At 37.7% G+C, this 19,585-nt stretch overlaps 1 protein-coding gene across 1 annotated transcript in view; it reads right to left on the bottom strand.

Annotated features, from left to right (window-relative positions):
• The window catches only part of RABGAP1L (RAB GTPase activating protein 1 like), a 920,113-nt gene that overhangs the window by 862,807 nt on the left and 37,721 nt on the right, over positions 1-19,585 (bottom strand). Inside the window, exon 7 of the mRNA XM_007947094.2 lies at positions 7,383-7,449. Coding sequence (XP_007945285.1) covers positions 7,383-7,449 — 67 coding nt within the window. The remainder of the gene's footprint in view (positions 1-7,382; positions 7,450-19,585) is intronic.

The raw sequence follows: 19,585 nt of genomic DNA on the forward strand, positions 1-19,585 counted from the left end.
ATCATCATCTTAAATTAAGGTATACCCTACTTAAAGTAATCCAATTAATTAAAATTTGTATTGACAAACAAGCAAAGAGATTTATCTTTTTGTAAATTTTTTTCACCCCACAAAAGCATTTTTTTTTAAAAAATTAAATTCCCCTACAATTTTCTTCAAATACAGTTTCTGTTTAGACACACATCTCTTGGATAAAATAAGGCATACCCATAAATGCTGAATCATAAAAATGTAATATTGCTACGTAATTATATTTAATTTGATCTTTGCTGTCAAGATCACATATACCTACACATATGAGGAGATACTTAGTTTCTATTGAAATTATAGATCTCACTGAAGACAAATAAATTAATAGCTAACTACTCACAGATAAATAGGTAAGTTGATGTTTTTTTCTAATGTTCCTTTTAGCACATTCTTTAAATATTAATTTACATTATAATAGTTAATATCTTTAAAGTTAATACTTTTCTATTATCTATACATCAGACATTTGCTTGAGTGCAGGGATCTTGTATTCCAAAGATCGACTACACTGTCTGCTGTGCCCGAGGCCATTTGTAAAGGAAATCCACCCAGCATTCACACACACACACACACACACACACAATCACACATTCATTTCTATTTCAAGCTCTCTCACTCAGTCACACACACATAGCTCTACATCCCACTAGACCCCCATTCATACCAGGAATGACCATTTGATCCAAAGAAACTCAATCCATTCCTGGACCAAAGCATGTGCTGTGCTTGAGGCCGACAGGATGAATGACACCAAAGGAATTCTCTCTTTCAATTAACAAATACTAAGGAAAGTAGACAGAAGTAGAAGCCGAAGTCAAAAGGTTTTGATGAAAAGTCAGGACATGACAGGCCGCTTATATAAAAAGAAGTTGTAGGGTAAAAGAAATTACAAAGAGCGAAAAATATATAAGGAGCACAGAACATTAGGAAATTGCTAAATGATAAAACAGAAATGCAGAAAACAAACATAATAATTCTTAAAAACAATAAACATATAGACAAAACAAACAAATGAGCCCAGCAAAGATTGGGAGTCAAGAAGGGAGGGAGGGAGGAAAGGAAGAGGGGAGAAACAGAGACTGGCAGGGGATGGTGGGTAGCACAGAGGGAGAAAAGGAAGAGAGAGGGAAACAGAGAGATAAAAGAGAGAAAGGAAACCAGTGGGAGAGAGAAGAGAGCATAGAGATAGACAGGGTTGCAGATAGGGAGAAGGGTGAGGGAAAAAGCAGCAGAGCACCAGCGGCAGAGAGACAGTACTATGGAGAAAGAAAGCAAGACCCTAAGCAAGCAAAAGGCTCAGAAAAAGAATGAACTCATAGCAGGGGGAGGTGAGGAAAATGAGAAAAGACCACACAGGCTTAGGTACAAGTTCATGAAGATTGATACCTTTCAAGGTGTTCTAGGTGAATCTTTCTTTCTTGTAACCAAAAAACTAACAGCATGTTATTTCTTTGTATTCCTCAAAATACTTGACTTCATTAATAGAGTCTTAGGGGGCTGTATTCCTTATGGAGTACTGAATTTCAGTTTACAGCTATGGAAAATCTGCATTGATTAAGGAGAGGATTGTACAGCCAATTAATGTAATTATTATCAACAAGCAGTACACCTGTAAAAAAACTCTGGTGATGTCGTGGATAAGGCATTTGGCTGCTAATGAGAAGGTCAGTGATTCAAACCCACCAGTGACTCTATAGAAGGAAGATGGGGCAATCTATTTCCATAAAGATTTACAGCCTTGGAAACCCAGTGAGGATCACTATAAGTCAGAATCTACTCAATGGCAGTGAGTTTGTTTTTTCTTTGAGTTAATACACCTGTAAAAAGCTGATTGGTAAAAGTTGTGTGATAGGTATAACAACAACAAAGTAGCTGCTGAGGTTGTGCAGTGTAGTAAGTTACATAGTGTGGCTTTTCTAGCCCTAAGTCTTTGTAAACTCAGTGGTGGAATTTGCTGTGAGCAACTAAATAGCTCCTAATTGTTAAAGTTATCCACCTGGGGTATTTCTGTTGAGTGTGGCAGGAAGCAATTTTCTGGGATGCTCTCTCTCTCGCTCTCTCTCTCTCTCTTTCTCTCTCTCTCTCTCGGGTGTACAGAATTCTGATGTTGGGATGGTTAGTTTGGCCACTCCACCAGGCTCAAAAGGAGCCCTCCTAGAGGCAGAAGGAATCTCTCACTGCTGGCTGAGAGATGCGAGACACAACACTGCTAAAAGAGAGATGTGAGAGACATGCATTGCTGAGAGACATGCATTGCTGAGACATGTGAGACACACAATGCTGAGACGTGAGAGATGTGCATTGCTAAGAGACATGAGAGACATGCATTGCTGAGAGATGTGAAAGACATGCATTGCTGAGAGACATGCATTGCTAAGAGATGTGAGAGACACATTACTGAGATGTGAGAGACACACATTGCTGAGAGACACGAGGTACATGCACTGCTGGGAGAGAGACTAAGAGAGACTGTCAGCTGAGAGACAGCAGGCTGACAGAGACTGAGTATGTTCCTGAACTTGAATTTCTTCCCTAATAAACCCCATAATCTGTGAATTCTGTGTGGCCACTGCAGCAACTTATTGAACCCAGTAGAGAGGTAGTGGGTGCTGCGGGAGGAATGGTTGGTGTCACGGTGATGAAAGGGCTGGAGGGAGACAGCATGTCTGGCCTCACAGGAATAGGCCTTGGGCTATTCATGGTGATTCTGTCTTCCTTTTGTAGGGTTAGAGGAGGTCAGACAATGGCACCTCCTTGTCCTCTTGGTAAGCTGCTTATGTACAACCAAATCATGGGATTTGGCTCCTTGTTTTGAAGGTTTAGGGTCATGGTTTCATGGGGCATCCCCATTAATTAGCCTAATAATGTGTTCAGTGCTTCTTTCTATCTCCTAGCTCATTGCACAGTGCCTAGGGTCTTAAAAGCTTGCAAGCAGCCATCCAAGACATAACAATTGGTCTCTATTCACCTGGAATGACAGAGGAAGGTGAGTCAGGCATAAAAGGAGGAAATGAATGTGTGGCTAACTACTTCCATGAAAAAATGCCTCCTCTACCACGAGACCAGAAGAAATGGATGATGTCCAGCTACCATAACTGAACATTTAGATGAAATATTCTATAGACTAATCCTGATCAAAAGGGGGGAAATGTAGAACAGAACTTCAAATTCTCATGGACTCCAGACTTTCTGGAGCCATGGAGGCTGGAACTAGTAAAGAATATCTGAGCATTACGTTCTTTTAAGATCTATCTGTATGGGATCAAACTGACAACAGCAACTTGAAAGATCAGATAGCAGACTTAGAAGGCAATGAGTTTATGTTAATAGAGAAGGAATAATTCAGAAGAGGAAGGTGAGAAAGGTTGTACAAAAAAAAATACACTTAACAAAACATAGTTATATCCTAGGATTCACGGAAGCCAGAAAAAAAAAAAAAACATTATTATTATTAATGTACTGTTTGGCATTCCTCTATAATACCATTTTTCTTACATGAAAAAATAAAAGGGTATACAACTCAAAGAATGTAATAAATATAACTGAACTATACATGTAGAAACTACTGAATTGGTATATATACTCCCAAAAACAAAAATGAAATAAAGTTATTTTTTAAAATAACAGTGTCTTTAATCAAAAGCCCTCAATAGGGAGAGTGAAAGGAAGGCAATGCTTAGGAGACACTGAGTTTCTTTCTAGTAAGGGTGACTGAAAAATTCAGGAATAGTTAAGAGTGATGGTTGAACAACACGATGGATATAATTTATGTCACTGAACTGTACATGTGAAGACTGTTGAAATGGTAAATATTTTGTGACCTATATATTTATCACAATAAAAAAAAGATTAAAACAAAAGCTGTTTTGCAGAGTTAGTATTAATAGAAACAGAAGCTCAAGCTAACTAGAAAGTTAACATTTAGTAAAAAAAAAAAAAAGTATATGACAAGCAATTAGGGATCATTTTTATTATCTATCAGTGTCTATCATATAAATTGACACAATCAATCTGGAATATTTTGAAACACTAAAGGAATTCTACAAAACTTTTCTAACACAAAATAATGAATTTGAATGTTGTTAGGCAAATATTACTTTAGAGGAACATTTAACTTTTGTAGATTTGGGCATTATTTTTTAAATACTTTTTAATGAAATAAATATAAAAAACAGAATTATGTGTGTGTGTGCGTAACTTTTGTAGATTTGGGCATTATTTTTTAAATACTTTTTAATGAAATAAATATAAAAAACAGAATTATGTGTGTGTGTGTGCACGCACACGCAGGGGAAGCCCTCAATAAAAGCTTCTCAAGTCTGGCATTTTTGCTATTGAATTAGACACTTGCATCACACGATGTGGCATGGCTTCCGCTCCTCCTAAGGACACTTCCACACACAATCTGCTGGTACATTCTCCCGGGCTCCTCTGCTTCCCTAACCCCAGTAACAGTACAGCAGGATGAAGGACAGAAGCTGAGGGATATCTGGACAATAAATGCCTCTGCCCAAACCAGGCCAAGCTGGAAACACCAAAACCCTCTTCTTAGGAAAATAACTCCTCAGAACACCAGTCACTCCTCGGAAGGAAGGTTGGGCAATCTACTTCCATAGTGATACTGTCTCAGAAACCCAAGGAGGGGTCGCTATGAATCAGGTCCGACTCGATGGCACGTAACAACAACAACAACAACAGGAAAATAACTAAGAAAAACAAAGAGAATATTGCAGTTTACAGTGAGGACACAGGCTGAAACGTCCAAAGATAGAGAGACTACACAAAGGCACGTGAACTACTGTCAAGTTATGAGAAAGCAGAAGCTATGAGGTAAAGTATGCAAAGTGGAAGATGAAACAGCCAGGTGGTACTAAAAAGAGAAGCTGACACTCAGAAAAAGAAAAAGTCCATTCATGCTAATCTATTTGTTCATTAAGCAATTATTTTTTGAGGCTAGCAAATATCAAGGGCCTTCTGTAGGGTATGCTCTTTTCTTATGAGCTCCCAGAGGTAAAAAAAAAAGAAAGAAAGAAAGAAAAAGGTCCTGGCCCCCTTGAGCTGAAAGTCCAATGCCTTTCAAGCAGCAAGTTATGACCCATTTGGGGGGTCATAAAATCAATTTAGTAGATTAAGGCCAGAATCTTTTTTAAATAATTTAAAAAAAAAAAAAGTAGAATAGAGAACAGCAGAGCTCATCACACATACAAGGTTTAAGAATTGTTCTTGAAACTTTTTGTTTTTGTTTTTTTTTAGAGAACAGACTAATAGGCAAAGTTACAAGGGATATGATTTCAGGTGATTACAAAGAAAGAGCTTTGTAATAACCAAAATTGTCCCACAGGCTTCATTAAAAAGCAATGAGTTCCTTTTTATAAGACCAAAGGAGGCTCACTGACCATATATTGAGATACCATGACGATTTACGGCACTGGATAAGAACAAATCACTAGTGCTGACAAGGAGCTCTGGTAGCATAGTGCCTAAGGCACTTGACTGCTAACCAGAAGGCTGGGGGTTCAAACCCACCAGCCACTTCTCGGAAGGGAGGTTGGGCAATCCTACTTCTGTAGCGATACTGCCTCGGAAACCCAAGGAGGGGTCGCTATGAGTTGGGGCCGGCTCGACGGCAAACAACAATAACAAAAAAAAAGTGCTGACAATTGCAAAAAAAAAAAATATATATTTCCACTTGCCCACCTATTAGTTGTGCAGGTAGACCCACTTGTCCTTCCAGAAGTATTAAGTGTTAATGCCACTGAGCACTTCTATTTTGATACGCACTCTTAAAAATAGAGCACTGTTCTGCAAGTGAGACAGATGAGACTAAGGGGTCTCAGAAGTTCATACCAGGTCTGTAATTCTATAATTGGAATTTAGGTTTTATGGAGAATTCTCTGCTAATAAGTCATCTTACTCTTTTAAACTCTGAAGGACCATGATTAATTAGGCCCTGTTGTTGTTGTTATGTGCCGTTGAGTCGGACATGGCTTACAGAGGACTCCCCCTTGGGTTTCCGAGGCAGTATCACTATGGAAGTAGATTGCCCAACCTTCCTTCCAAGGAGTGGCTGGTGGGTTCGAACCACCAGCCTTCTGGTTAGTAGTTAAGTGCCTTAGGCACTATGCTACCAGAGCTCCAACTAGGACCTAGAAACTTAAAAGTTTTTAATGCCTCAATGTTCCTGAACTACCTCCTCATGGAATTTTCAGGCTCTGAAATGCTATAGCTTGCCTTAGGTAAAAACACCCACATATTGATATGTTGTACAAAGAGATGGAAGACAAGTAGATCAATAGATATTTTATATTTTCACATTTAATGTACCTGGTTGTCCTTATCTAACTTATCCAGACTCCTTGCACAAACTTTGTAAGAGCTCTTAGCCTACTGCTGCAACTACATAACTAAAGGTCTTGTTTTCCATCACTAGATTATGAACTCAAAGATAACAAGAGCTATGATTTACTCCTATGTGTAATCCCAGCACCTCACACAATGTTTGGCACACAACAGGTGCCCAAAAGGCTTAAAAGACTATTCCAGTAGTGATGTTACTATGAAATAACTTAAAGAAAAAGTTGACATACATGGTAACATTTAACCAACATTTGCAAAACACAGCTGTAAGGAAAAAAACATAGAACACTTGCTATAAGTAAATATGAAATTTCAGTTAACTAAGTAAGGAATTTATGCTTACTCTAAGATGACTACTTCCTATAACATTTCCAAATCACAAAGCAAATGCTTTCATTAACTGCAATATTATAAGTATTTCTGTTTAAAAGCTAAAATGGCTTGCTACTTTTACATTAAATACCAACTTTTGAATATATTTTAACCTTTAAGGGAATTACTTAAACAAATATCACTCTTACAGTATATATACTTTGCTAAGGTCAGATAATAAAGGGGAAATTAAGAAAGGGAAATGCTCCAAAGAAAATAAAAGCATTCATCTCAGTACTCAAATTATTAACAGTGCATTTAAAATAAATGAAAGGTACCATATTTCACTCTGGAGAGGTTTGTTATAATAATGTACTTACTATTTTTGGCTCAAAGAAAAGATATCTTCCTAAGAAGACAAGCAGATGAATAGACAGACATTGTCATAACACAATCCTTTTATTTGCTTTTAACTTGCATATGATTTCTTGGTGGCAATTTATCTAAATCTTTCCCTCACAATTAAGTTGAAGTCTGTATTTCCAAATTCAAATTTTACTATCATATGGCTGAAAGTCAGAAATATTTTTGACAATATGACCAAATTTTAAAATACTAAATATTTTAAAAATATGAAATAATTACTATCTATACTGGGTTAAAGAGTTTAAGATTATCATTACCATATCCAGCAAATGCATGTCACTGTTCTTCACATTTCGACCTGGGCTTAACAACATTCCAAAACATCTGAAAATATTGAAAAAGAAAAAAAAAAAAGAAATAAGCTATCAAGAATATATAGAAGCCCAGTAAGTAAAAACCCATTTTATCATAACTATACAATCTAAGCTCTGTACTTACAAATAACACCATGAATAAGAACTCATTAAGATACATAATAATACTGCATAGAAATAAATTGTCTAAATTCCCAGATCTTTATTTTGCATGTTAAAGATTATGAAGAATTCAAAACTGCTGTGATAATGGCCACAAACTGCTGATTGAAAGAAAATATGGTAGAGAGACATAGATTGGTTTTTAGGTCAAATGAGATTTTATTTGCCTTAGAAACACATATAGGTCAAGATCAACTAACTAGTTAAATCAAGGAGGTTTTCTAAAGCAAGAATAAGACAGTTCTCTCTTTGCATCAGCCAGATTAACAGAAAGCTACCTCCTACCACTGTCCCTCAACAGTAAATTTACGGAATAGTATATATAGTATGTTAATGGCATGTTGTTGTTGTTGTTATGTGCCGTCGAGTCAAACCCGACTCATAGCGACCCCTCCTTGGGTTTCCGAGGCAGTATCACTACGGAAGTAGGATTGCCCAACCTTCCTTCCGAGGAGTGGCTGGTGGGGTTGAACCGCCAGCCTTCTGGTTAGCAGGCAAGTGTCTTAGCCACTATGCTACCAGAGCTCCCGTTAATGGCATAGGCATAGTTAAAAAAAAAAAAAAATTATTAAAGTTACATGAACCTTGATACTTAATATGCTATATGTAAGTGAAGATAATATTCAACATAATATATACTCTACTCTGTGCTTCCTGATATTAGAGAAGCTTTAGGAATCCCATCAACATTACCACTTTATTTGTAAAAAGTCACAATCCCTAATACCAGTTAAATCTAACATTTTTATACTAGAGTATGCATGTTAGAGTACATTAACTCCACAGGTGAGAAAGTAAAGTCCAGAGAAGCTGAACAACTTTCCCAAATTCATATTGCTATTAATTAGGTCATGTACCTTGAAAAGCAATGTGATCTGTCTACAGTGTCCTTTTGCCAACAACACATATCCACATTACAGCTACATTTTAATGTAGCTTTTCAAATTTTAAGAATATTCCATGGAATATTTTGTAGAATCAGCAAAGACTGTAACTAAACATGATGGGACTTTAAATTTCAAAATAGTAGCAACTGACCACTCAATACTTAATTGATCTCTGTTGCTTTCTAATAGTTTATTTTTTTTCAGTAGCATACTTTTTATTTCATGAACATGTTAGGTGACTGGGTAGATTCAAAAATGTGCTTACTAAGTGATAAAGCAATAATACATCCTTCCCGTGAGTGCTTAAGCATGCTTTGCACAGGCTCCCTTTTGGCATCACAAAATGATCAAGCACAGAGCAAAGATAAAACTGATAAGCTTTTAGGATAACTTTCCAAACATATTATGTCATTGCACAAAATATAATCTGCTGAAACAGAAATAATTATACTCCAGTATTTATACTTTCATTATGATTACCATGTATTACTATAATCTCTCTCCTGTGAACTCCCATAATTAAATTAAATGGCAATTAACCATGCAGTTCACTGTAGTATTTCTTCTACTAATGCTTTAAATTTTTACTAATTCAGATTTTAAAAAAATTATTTTTGTCTTCTCAATTAAGAAGTTAGGTCAATGAGAACAGAAGTCTTCTTTCACACGTCTTTCCCTAAATATTTTGCATTAGCTTGCACCATTCATGGGTTTTTCTAATGAAAATTTTCTGTATTATAGCATTTTTTTTGCTACAAAACAAGTATATACTAATTATAATGAGTTAAAGAATATCACAGTGTATAAAGAAAAAATAATTTTTACCTACTCTTCCCTGATCTCAGCTCCCTTCAGAATCAATGCTAATAGTTTGGTATGCATCTTCCCTACTTTTGCTCTTTTTGCAAAATGTAAAAGTGTCATATTATTTTGTTTGTCAAGCACCTCCAGGTAAGTGGTAAAATGAATAAAATTTTACACTGTCTTAGCATAATATTCCTATATGCAAAAGAAGTTTAGAGGTTTGCATTTTCCTTACATGGCAACATGTATCTTATTTTGATGATCTTTTAATATACTGCTCTTTTCCTGGCTTAAAAATAATTATATGTAACAGTAGTGTGGCCTTACAGAAAGTACCTTGGGCATCCACTTTCCTCATTCGGAAAAGGAGAGGAAAAAAAAAAAAAACAGATTCACAGCCATCAACTCAATTGCAACTTAAGGAACCCACTTTGGGTTTTCAAGGCAGTAAATCTTTACAGAAGTACATTGTCCCAGTCTTCCTTCCTCAGAGTAGCTGGTGGGTTTGAACCACCAACCTTCTGGTTAGCAGTCAAATGCCTTAGGCACTACGCAACCAGAGCTCCTTAAAAAAGGGTAAGGTAAACATAAATTCTAAGGCCTCTCCCAACACTAAAATTACAAAAATCTTTTCTATCAAGTTATATTAGTCATTTCCAAAATTATACTTCGTTCAAGCACACTAGACTTCCTGTGGAGCCCAGCAAGATCTATTAGGAAAAATGTGCTAGGAATTAGACAGATATTATTAGCATCACAAACACCTAATGCAAATATTAAGTGTTTCACTTGGGAGTTCAATGTGTTCAACCTTCTCTTATTAACCCTATAAATAAAGTAGAAACCAAATTCCTATTACATCTATTTTCTCAAGGAGTTCACAGTCTACTGGGGTGGAAAATGAGTAAACAGGCAATTACAATCTGGTATGATAAGTTCTATCATAGCTGTAAGTACAGCAGAGTCACACCTAACATTATTTATAATATATTAATAAATATTATTATATATTATTATAAATAATATATAATAATAAATTGCTACCTGACCCAAAATCTGAAGTCTCTTGAGAATGTGATGACATTATTATTCGTAAAAATGACAGCTGTTACTGTTTACTGAATGCCTTAACATTATACCAGTCACCATGTTACTGTATTTACATTTCAAAGTAACCCTCATAAACCGATAATAAAACAAGTTTTTAGACAGATGATGCCACTTGCCCAAAACCACAAAGCTATTAAGTTATAGAACCAGGATTCAAGCCCATGTGTATGGCTCCAAAACTCCAGGGTTTTTCCATTATAACTTGTGTCCTCTCAAGGTTATCAGTACGTAAGACTTTAAATTCCTTGTGTGATCCTAAGCAAGCAATAAACTTCAAAGTTTCACTTTTCACATTTCTGAAATACAAACATTATCTACTTGTATGCTCTTTATATCGGTATAAAGTTGAAATGAAAAGAATGCATTGTAAACTATTATGACAATGCATTGTAAACTATTAAAGAATTGACAATTATAAACTATTATCATAATTAACACTGTCACTAAGAAGAGAAAGTTCTGATTTCCATAATACTTACTGAGTTTTTACTCAAAACAGTGATTTAAATAGCTTTTAGTACCAAGTCAGCATCCATAACAAACACTAAAAACTCATTACCTCTAGTACAGCTTTAGTCTTCATTGAAGTTAAAAGAAGTGAGAAAAACAGAAGTGTTACATTAATGCCCTACAATAAGAAACTTTAATTTTTTTTTATGTTTTCCTTTATTTAATCCATCATGGCATTGTTGTTGTTGTTGTTGTTGTTATATGCCATCGAGTCGGCCCCGACTCATAGCGACCCCTCCTTGGGTTTCCGAGGCAGTATCACTACGGAAGTAGGATTGCCCAACCTTCCTTCCGAGCCTGATATAATATAGCCACTTATTTAAAAAATAATGGTGTTCAAGGAGGGAGGCGGGGCAAGATGGCGGACTAGGCAGAAGGATTGCACAGACCCTCTTCAACAAAGAAAAGGGAAACCAATTAGCATTCTATATATCTCCATGAGAACTATGCATAGAAATTAAAGGAGAAAGGCACAGAGGGAGGGGGCGAAAAGGAGAAAAATATACAACAAATTATCAGTTGTTTCTTACTAGATTTGATTTTGTTCTTAAAAAATGAAAAAGTTGGAGACTTCCGGTAAGGTGGAAGAATAGGCAGATAAGCTACACAGACCCTCTTCAACAAAGAAAAGAGAAACCAATTGACAGAGATACAGAAGATAATCCTGGAGCCCTGAGCTTTGAAAGGAAGTATTCAGAAGTGGATTCAGCACCAACTAGTGGAAAAACCTGAACAAAAACAGTGAGTAATGAGACGGTCCTGATTCCAAGTGGTGTTGGGACCTGACAATTGACCTAAAGATCAGCCCTGATCACAAAGAGCTGCAGGAATAAACAGACAATATTAGGAATCATGGCCTGATTAATTTGACACATATTTTGGGGGGATACAACTCAATCCGGGAGCTCTGGTAGCATAGTGCCTAAGGCACTTGACTGCTAACCAGGAGGCTGGTGGTTCAAACACACTAGCCACTCTTCAAAGGTTGGGCAATCTACTTCCGTAGCGATACTGCCTCGGAAACCCGAGGAGGGGTCGCTATGAGTCGGGTCTGACCCGATGGCACATAACAACAACAACAACTCAATCCATGATACCAAAAAACCAAACTCACTGTCATCAAGTCGGTCCTGACTCATAGCGACCCCTCCTTGGGTTTCCAGGGTGGTATCTCTACAGAAGTAGATTGCCCATTCTTCCTTCTGATGAGTGGCTGATGGGTTTGAACCACCAGCCTTCTGGTTAGTAGTCAAATGCCTTAGGCAGTATGCTACCAGAGCTCCTCAATCCATGATAGCCAAGTTTTAGAAAGTAAAAGTGACATGTAAAAAGAAAGCTGGAAGACAAAATGAATTTTGCTGTTGATGGGTTGTGAATCTGATTGAAGAATGGTTTACAAAGTTGGAGAAGGGTGGGAGATAAGGGTCTGATGAGAAGACAAACAGTACCATGTGGGGTTAAGGATCTGAGTATTACTGATTAATAAGCAAGGAGTCTTAGATGTCTTATGAGACCTGAGGGAAACAGGCAACACAGAAGTAGATTATTGCAGTGAGAGTAGATATGGAGGATCAGAAGGGGCTTCTTGGTAGGAGAATGCAGACCTCTGGAGCATCCCACTTTATTCTGGTCAGCTGAAGTGTGCATACTAGGAGAGGAGCACAGAAATGTGGAGCTCTGAGCACCCTCTTCTTATTATTGCTACTGCTTATTCTTATTGTTGAAAGAAATTAAAGACCATAAATAAAAAGACCTTCTGTGTTCATGGACTGGAAGACTTAATATTAAGATGTCAATGCTACCCAAAGTGATCTACACAGTCAATGCCTAACAAAAGGCCAAAAGCCCTTTTTGACAGTAAATCTTCCAAGGCAGTAAATCTTTACAGAAGTAGATTGTCTCATCTTCCCTTTGCAGAGTGGCTAGTGGGCTTGAACCGCCAACCTTTTGGTTAGCAGTCAAATTCCTTAGACACTGTGCCACCAGAGCTCCTAAGGAATTACAAAGGGCCTTGAATAGCTAAAACAATTGTGAAACTTAACAACCAATTTTGTTGTTTCAATTTTGTTTTTTTCCCAGTAATGTATCAGAAACTTTTATCTGTGGGCCTGGTTAACTTAGTTAGGCACAGGAGCTTTGGTAGTGTAGTGGCTAAGGCGTTAGACTGTTAACCAGAAGGCTGGCGGTTCAAACCCACCAGCCCTTCTCAAAAGGAAAATTGGGCAATCAACTTCCATAGAGATACCACCTCGAAAACCCAAGGAAGGGTCACTATGAGTCAGGACCAATTCAACAGCAGTGAGTTTGGTGGGGTTTTTTTGTTTTGTTTTGTTTTCCCTAATTCCATTTAATACTATGACTTAGGGTCTAATAAGGAAAGAAAGGAATAATTTGAAAAGAGAAAGTTTACTATAAAAAAAATATTAACTGTAATTAGAGAGTAACCATAAAGCTAAAAGGGGAGTTCTAAAGAATAGCCAAAGCCTGAAGGAGCTGACCCAAGGGAGAACAGTCCTGGAAAGGGGCATCCTCTCCCCAAGGCTGGCATTCAGACCTCACTGGCAAAGATCTGACTATAGCTGAATGAATCACAAAGGAGTCTGCTGGATTTCCCAGGCAGAGCTGGACCACAATCACCAAATAAATAAATAAATAATCCTTTGAGGTACAGGCAGATAAGCAGAGGAATTCAGGGCCCCAGATCTGGTTCACTGGCAGGGTAATGCAATGCCTGGAGTGAACAGTGTTCACCAACACTGCAGGAGGGCCTCAAGGAACCAAGAACAGGGCAAAGAGCTCACAGAGGGACTATGTGCACTGGTGCACAACATGACTAGCTGAAGTAGAACACCACTGGATGTCACCAGACTTTGCAGTAAGAACAACAAACAATTGCAACACACCGAAAGAAGTTAGGGAGCTCCGGTGGCATAGTGCCTAATGCATTAGACTGCTAACCAGCAGGCTAGTGGTTCAAACCCACCAGCTAGTCCTCCGAAGGAAGACTGGGCAATTTACTCTCATAGAGATACTTCCTGGGAAACCCAAGGAGGGGGTCACTATGAGGCCCTGCAGTGTCCCTCCACCACCCTCTACTGACAAAACTGAATATTGAGCTTCTTACAAAAGAGAAATGCTTATAGCTCCATTAATGAAAATCAATCAGGTTTTATTGTTATTACGGGCCACCATTAAGAGGGTCCAACTCATAGTGACCCTGTGTACAACAGAGCGAAATACTGCCCCGTCCTGTGTCATCCTCACAATGCTTGCTGTGCTTGAGCCCATCATTGAAGCAACTGTGTCCATCCATTTGTTGAAGGTCTTCTTCTTCTTTCCTGACCCTCTACTTTACTAAGCATGATATCCTTCTCCTGGGAATGGTCCCTTCTGACCAAACTAGGTGAGACGAAGTCTAGTCATTCTTGCTCCTAAGAAGCATTCCAGCTGCACTTCTTCCAGGATAGATTTGTTCATTCTTCTGGCAATTCATGGTATATTCAGTATTCTTCTTCAGTATTCTTCATCAGCACCACAATTCAAAGGCTCTTCTTTGGTCTTTCTTATTCATTTTACAGCTTTCATATGCATATGAGGTGACCAAAAATACCATTAGGTTAGGTGCACCTTAGTCTTCAAAGTGACATCTTTGCTTCTTTAAGAGGTCTGTAAAGAGGTCTTTTTCAGTGGATTTGCCCAGTGCAGTATGACATTTGATTTCCTGACTGCTACTTCCATGGGTGTTAATTGGGGATCCAAGTAAAATGAAATTGCTGACAACTTCAGTCTTTTCTCCGCTTATCATGATGTTGCTTATTGGTCTAGTTGTGAGGATTTCTGTTTTCTTTATGTTGAAGTATAGTCTTTGATCTTCATCAGTAAGTGCTTCAAGTCATCTTTACTTTCACCAAGCAAGGTTGTGTTATCTGCATATTGTAGGTTGTTAATAAGTCTTTCTTCTCGAATCCTGATGCTGCATTCTTCTTCATATAGTCTAGCTTCACAGATTATTTGCTCAGCACACAGACTGAATAAGCATGGTTAAAGGATACAACCCTGACGCATACCCTTCCAGATTTTAAACATGCAGTATCCTCTTGTCTTCCTCTCAGTCTATGTACAGGTTCCTCATAAGCACAATTAAGTGTTCTGGAATTCCCATTCTCCACAATGTTATCATAATGTGTTATGATCCACACAGTCAAATGCTTTTGCATAGTCAATAAAACACAGGTAAACATCTTTCTGGCATTATTTGCTTTCAGCTAAGATCCACCTGACATCAGCAATGATATCCCTCATTCTATGTGGTCTTCTGAATCTGTGTTGAATTTTTGGAAGTTCCCTGTCAGTATACTGCTGTAACTATTTTTTAATTATCTTCAGCAAAATTCTATTTGTGTGTGATATTAATGATACGGTTTCATTCTGTTGGGTCACCTTTCTTTGGAATGAGCACAAGTACTGATCTCTTCCAGTCAGTTAGCCAGGTAGCCAGCCATCTTCCAAATTTCTTGACATAAACAAGTAAGCACCTCCAGCACTGCATCCCTTGTTGAAACATCTAAATCAGTATTCATTCAATCCCTAGATCCTTGTTTTTTATCAATTCCTTCAGTGCAGCTTGGACTTCTTCCTTTAATACCATTGGTTCTTGATCATATGCTACCTCCTGAAATAACTGAACATCGACTAGTTTTCTTTGGCACAGTGACTCTGTGTATTCCTTCCATCTTCTGTTGATGCTTCCTGCATCAATCAATATCTTAACCACAGAATCTTACAATACTGCAACTCAAGGCTTGAATTTTTTTCTTCAGTCCTTTCAGCTTGAGAAATACCAAGAGTGTTCTGCCCTTTGGCTTTCTACCTCCAGGTCTTTGCACAGTTCTTTTTAATACTTTACTTTGCCTTCTTGAGGTGCCCTTCGAAATCTTCTGTTCAGCTCTCTTATTTCATTATTTCTTCCATTCTCTTTATCTACTCTCCACTCAAAAGCAAGTTTCAGAGTCTTCTAATGTCTGTTTTGGACTTTTCTTCCTTTCCTGTCTTTTTAATTACCATTTGCTTTCTTCATGATGTTCTTGATGTCGTGCCACAACTCATCTGGTCTTTAGTCACTAGTGTTTAATGTGTCAGATCTATTTTTCAGATGGTCACTAAATTCAGGTGGGATGTAATTAAGGTCATATTTTGGCTCTTGTGGACTTCCTTTATTGTCTTCAGCTTCAACCTGAACTTGCATATGAGCAATTGATGGTCTGTTCCACAGTCAGCTTCTAGCCTTGTTTTAACTGTGATGGTGAGCTTCTCTATCATCTCTTTCCACAGATGTAGTCTACTTGAATCCTGTGTACATCATCTGACAAGGTCCACATGTATAGGCATCACTTACATTGTTGCAAAAAGGTTATGTGCAAGTCATCGGTCTTACAAAACTCTATCATGCAATATGCAGCATCATTTTATCATGAAGGCCATATTTTCCAACTACCAATATTTCCTCTCTGTTTCCAACTTTTGCATTCCAATCACCAGTAATGATCAATATACCTTGATTGTGTATTTGGTAAATTTCAGACTGCAGAAGTTGGTAAAATCTTAAATTTCTTCATCTTTGGCTGTAGTGATTGGTGCATAAATTTGAATAATTATAGTATTAACTGGTCTTCTTCATAGGCATATGGATATTATCCTATCACTGACAGCATTGTACTTCAAAATAGATCTTGAAATGTTCTGATCAATCAGGTAAGAGGGTAAATTTGGAGCTGAAGGGCAATACATTGATTAACTGGCATACTGAAACCCATTGCTATCAAGTCAATTCCAACTCATAGCAACCCCACAGGACAGAGAAGTACTCCTCCATAGGGTCTCCAATGTTATAATCTTACAGAGAAGATCACCAGGTCTTTTGCTCCCATGGAGTCACTGGTGGGTTCAAACCACCAACCTTTCGGTTAGCAGCCAAGAGCGTAACCACTGTACCACTAGGGCTCCTGATAACTGGCATACCAGACAACTAAAACATGATCCTCTTCTAATTACTTAACAGCCAGGTTAGAAATCCAAATTCCTTAAACCAATAAATTAAGAAATCATTATTATATTACAGAAACATACTGTGCTTACCAAAAAAAAAAAAAAAAAGGATTCTAAAACTCCTTGCTGTAAAGCAAGGCTGTAGATTACACCAATGTCAATTTCCCAGTTTCCACATTGTACTATAATTATGTAAGATGTTACCACTGGGGAAGTTGTAGGGAGAGGAGTATACACAGGGTTTCTCTGTACTATTATTGCAACTTCCTGTGAGTTTATAATTATTTCAAAACAATTTTATTTTTTTAATGAACTCCAAGACATATAAAACGGAACTTACAAAAACACATTGCAGAAAACAATGTATATTTTTATTGGTCATATAAAAATATACTTGTCAACATGATGCTGAAAATGTAATAATATATAATACATACAGCACAGTGTTGTCTGTCTCCCAACCACTGGGTGTCAGCAGAAACCAACAATAAAAAATATTGAAAACTGTTCTAATTGTAAGTTCCACTACAAAAGATGAGATCATTATAGAAACTTCCAATTATCTATTCCCCAAAGAGCCTGATAACGCAAATAACTCTCTACTAATTGTTACCTCAAATCACAATCAGACAACAATGAAAGGATTTTTTATAAATAATATCTTTTTTCCTAAGAAAAGAGAGGGTTTTCTTACAGAGCAGATCACCAGGTCTTACTACCTTGAAGAAAAGCACAAGGCAAGAGAGCAAATGAATAAGCTTAGGGAGCAGCTTTTAAAATATGCAGAGTATGGTTACCTCACTAACAATACTAACCATATGGTTACCTCATATTCAGGAAGGGGAAGAAGATGTCCTTTCAAATATACTACTAGAATATCTAAAACTATTGATTTACTATATATACTAATTGTATAAGAAAGTAAAACATGAAACTCAAGTCAACATCTAGGCAACTTAAAGTCAGCAACTTGAGTTTCTTTCTATATGAAATTTGTAAAGGCAAAAATAGTATTAAGCAAATTCAACAAAAGACCCTCAGAGTGGCCTAACATCAGATTAGACCTATCCAAACATAATAAACAGCCCAAGTTCTACCATTCATCTACTTTGATGATGTCAAATCATACTAGAAAATAGTTTGCTCCAAACACTCATATTATTAGGTATGGACATTGTTATGGTTACCTAGTGCCATTCTGACAAGAAATATACCACAAATGGGATGAATGGCCTTAACAAACAGGAGTTTATTCTTACAATTTATAGGCTTTTAGTCCAAGTTCAAAGTGCCAAGCTCTAGGGGCTGAGTGAAAGCCCCCCAGCTCTGCCTCCCAGCCCACTGGAGCTAGAGGCGTTTCTTCACTCAGACAGCTGCTGGCTGCTGAGGCTGAGAAGCCCCAAGGTTGATAAGTAAAAAGGTACAATCCTGATGTTACCAAACTACATGGCAGGCCATTAACTTAAGTCCATTTTAAGTCCCAAGGTCAGCAGAGCATAGCAGGCTGCTGAGCAACGACATGGCTAAATGCAGGGTCGAAGCATGCCATAGACTAGAGACCATTTCCAAAGGCTTCTCCTTATATACAGGAAGTAGACCACATACCCAAAGGCAGCTACCCAGCTGCTTGTGGTAGATCCCACCATGGAGTTGATTGCCAGTCTCCTCATGAGGATTAACTACCACCAGCTGCCCAGCCACTCAACCAGGCCCAGCCAAGTTGACACACAAACCAAACTACCACAGGCATCATCATTTCAATTTCTTATTATATGGTTTTTCCTGCAAGCCAGCAAGCAAATTATGAACTTACTATTAAAACAGATAAATCTCTAAATTACCATAAAAATGATCACATTAAAGGAGTCTTAAATCTATATGCTCCATATGGTCTGTTATAATCACTGCTAGCAATGACGTATTATATTTTTTCTAATGTATAAGTAATGAAGCATTCCTCAAAATTAGGGTCAGATAAGAGTGACTCCTGGAAAGGTTTACTTTCCAGCAGTGTTGGCCCATGTTACTCAGTACAAACAATAGTGTGTGCTTGCTGGATCTAATTATTTTACTCTGCTTACTGTATCAAAACTGTATTCTGATTAAACAGCAAGCGTCAGGGCAGATTCCTGAGAATAGACTAATTTGACAGACATAAAACCCTTGAAGACAAAAATCTCTTCCCAACTAACCAGCCATAAGGCATGAGATTACCATCTGTTTTTGTTACCTGGTGCCACTCTAACAGACAGACATACGTAGGTAAATGGGTTTAACAAACAGGGATTTATTCTCTTATAGTTTAGGAGGCTAGAAGTCTTGAGTTCAATGTGCCATCTCTCAGGGCTGGATGAAGGCCCCTCAACCTTGGGCTTCAGCTCTGCCTCTTGCTCCCAGACCCCTGGAGCTATAGGCATCTCAACTTAGGCAGCTGCTAGTTGCTGAGGCTGACAAGCCCAAGGTCAAAAAATAAAATGGCACAGCCTCAAGATTATCAAACAACACAGCATGCCACTAATTCAAGTCCATTAATAATCCCAAGATCAGCAGATGACATGGCAGGCCACTGAGATAAAGACTCCATCCACTACATGCATAGTCCAAGCATGCCATAAAGCTTTTCCAAGC

Source organism: Orycteropus afer, unplaced genomic scaffold (genome assembly GCF_000298275.1).
Source record: "Orycteropus afer afer isolate SDZICR_OR568_19922 unplaced genomic scaffold, OryAfe1.0 scaffold00175, whole genome shotgun sequence".
In the NCBI taxonomy this organism is placed as follows: Eukaryota; Metazoa; Chordata; class Mammalia; order Tubulidentata; family Orycteropodidae; genus Orycteropus; species Orycteropus afer.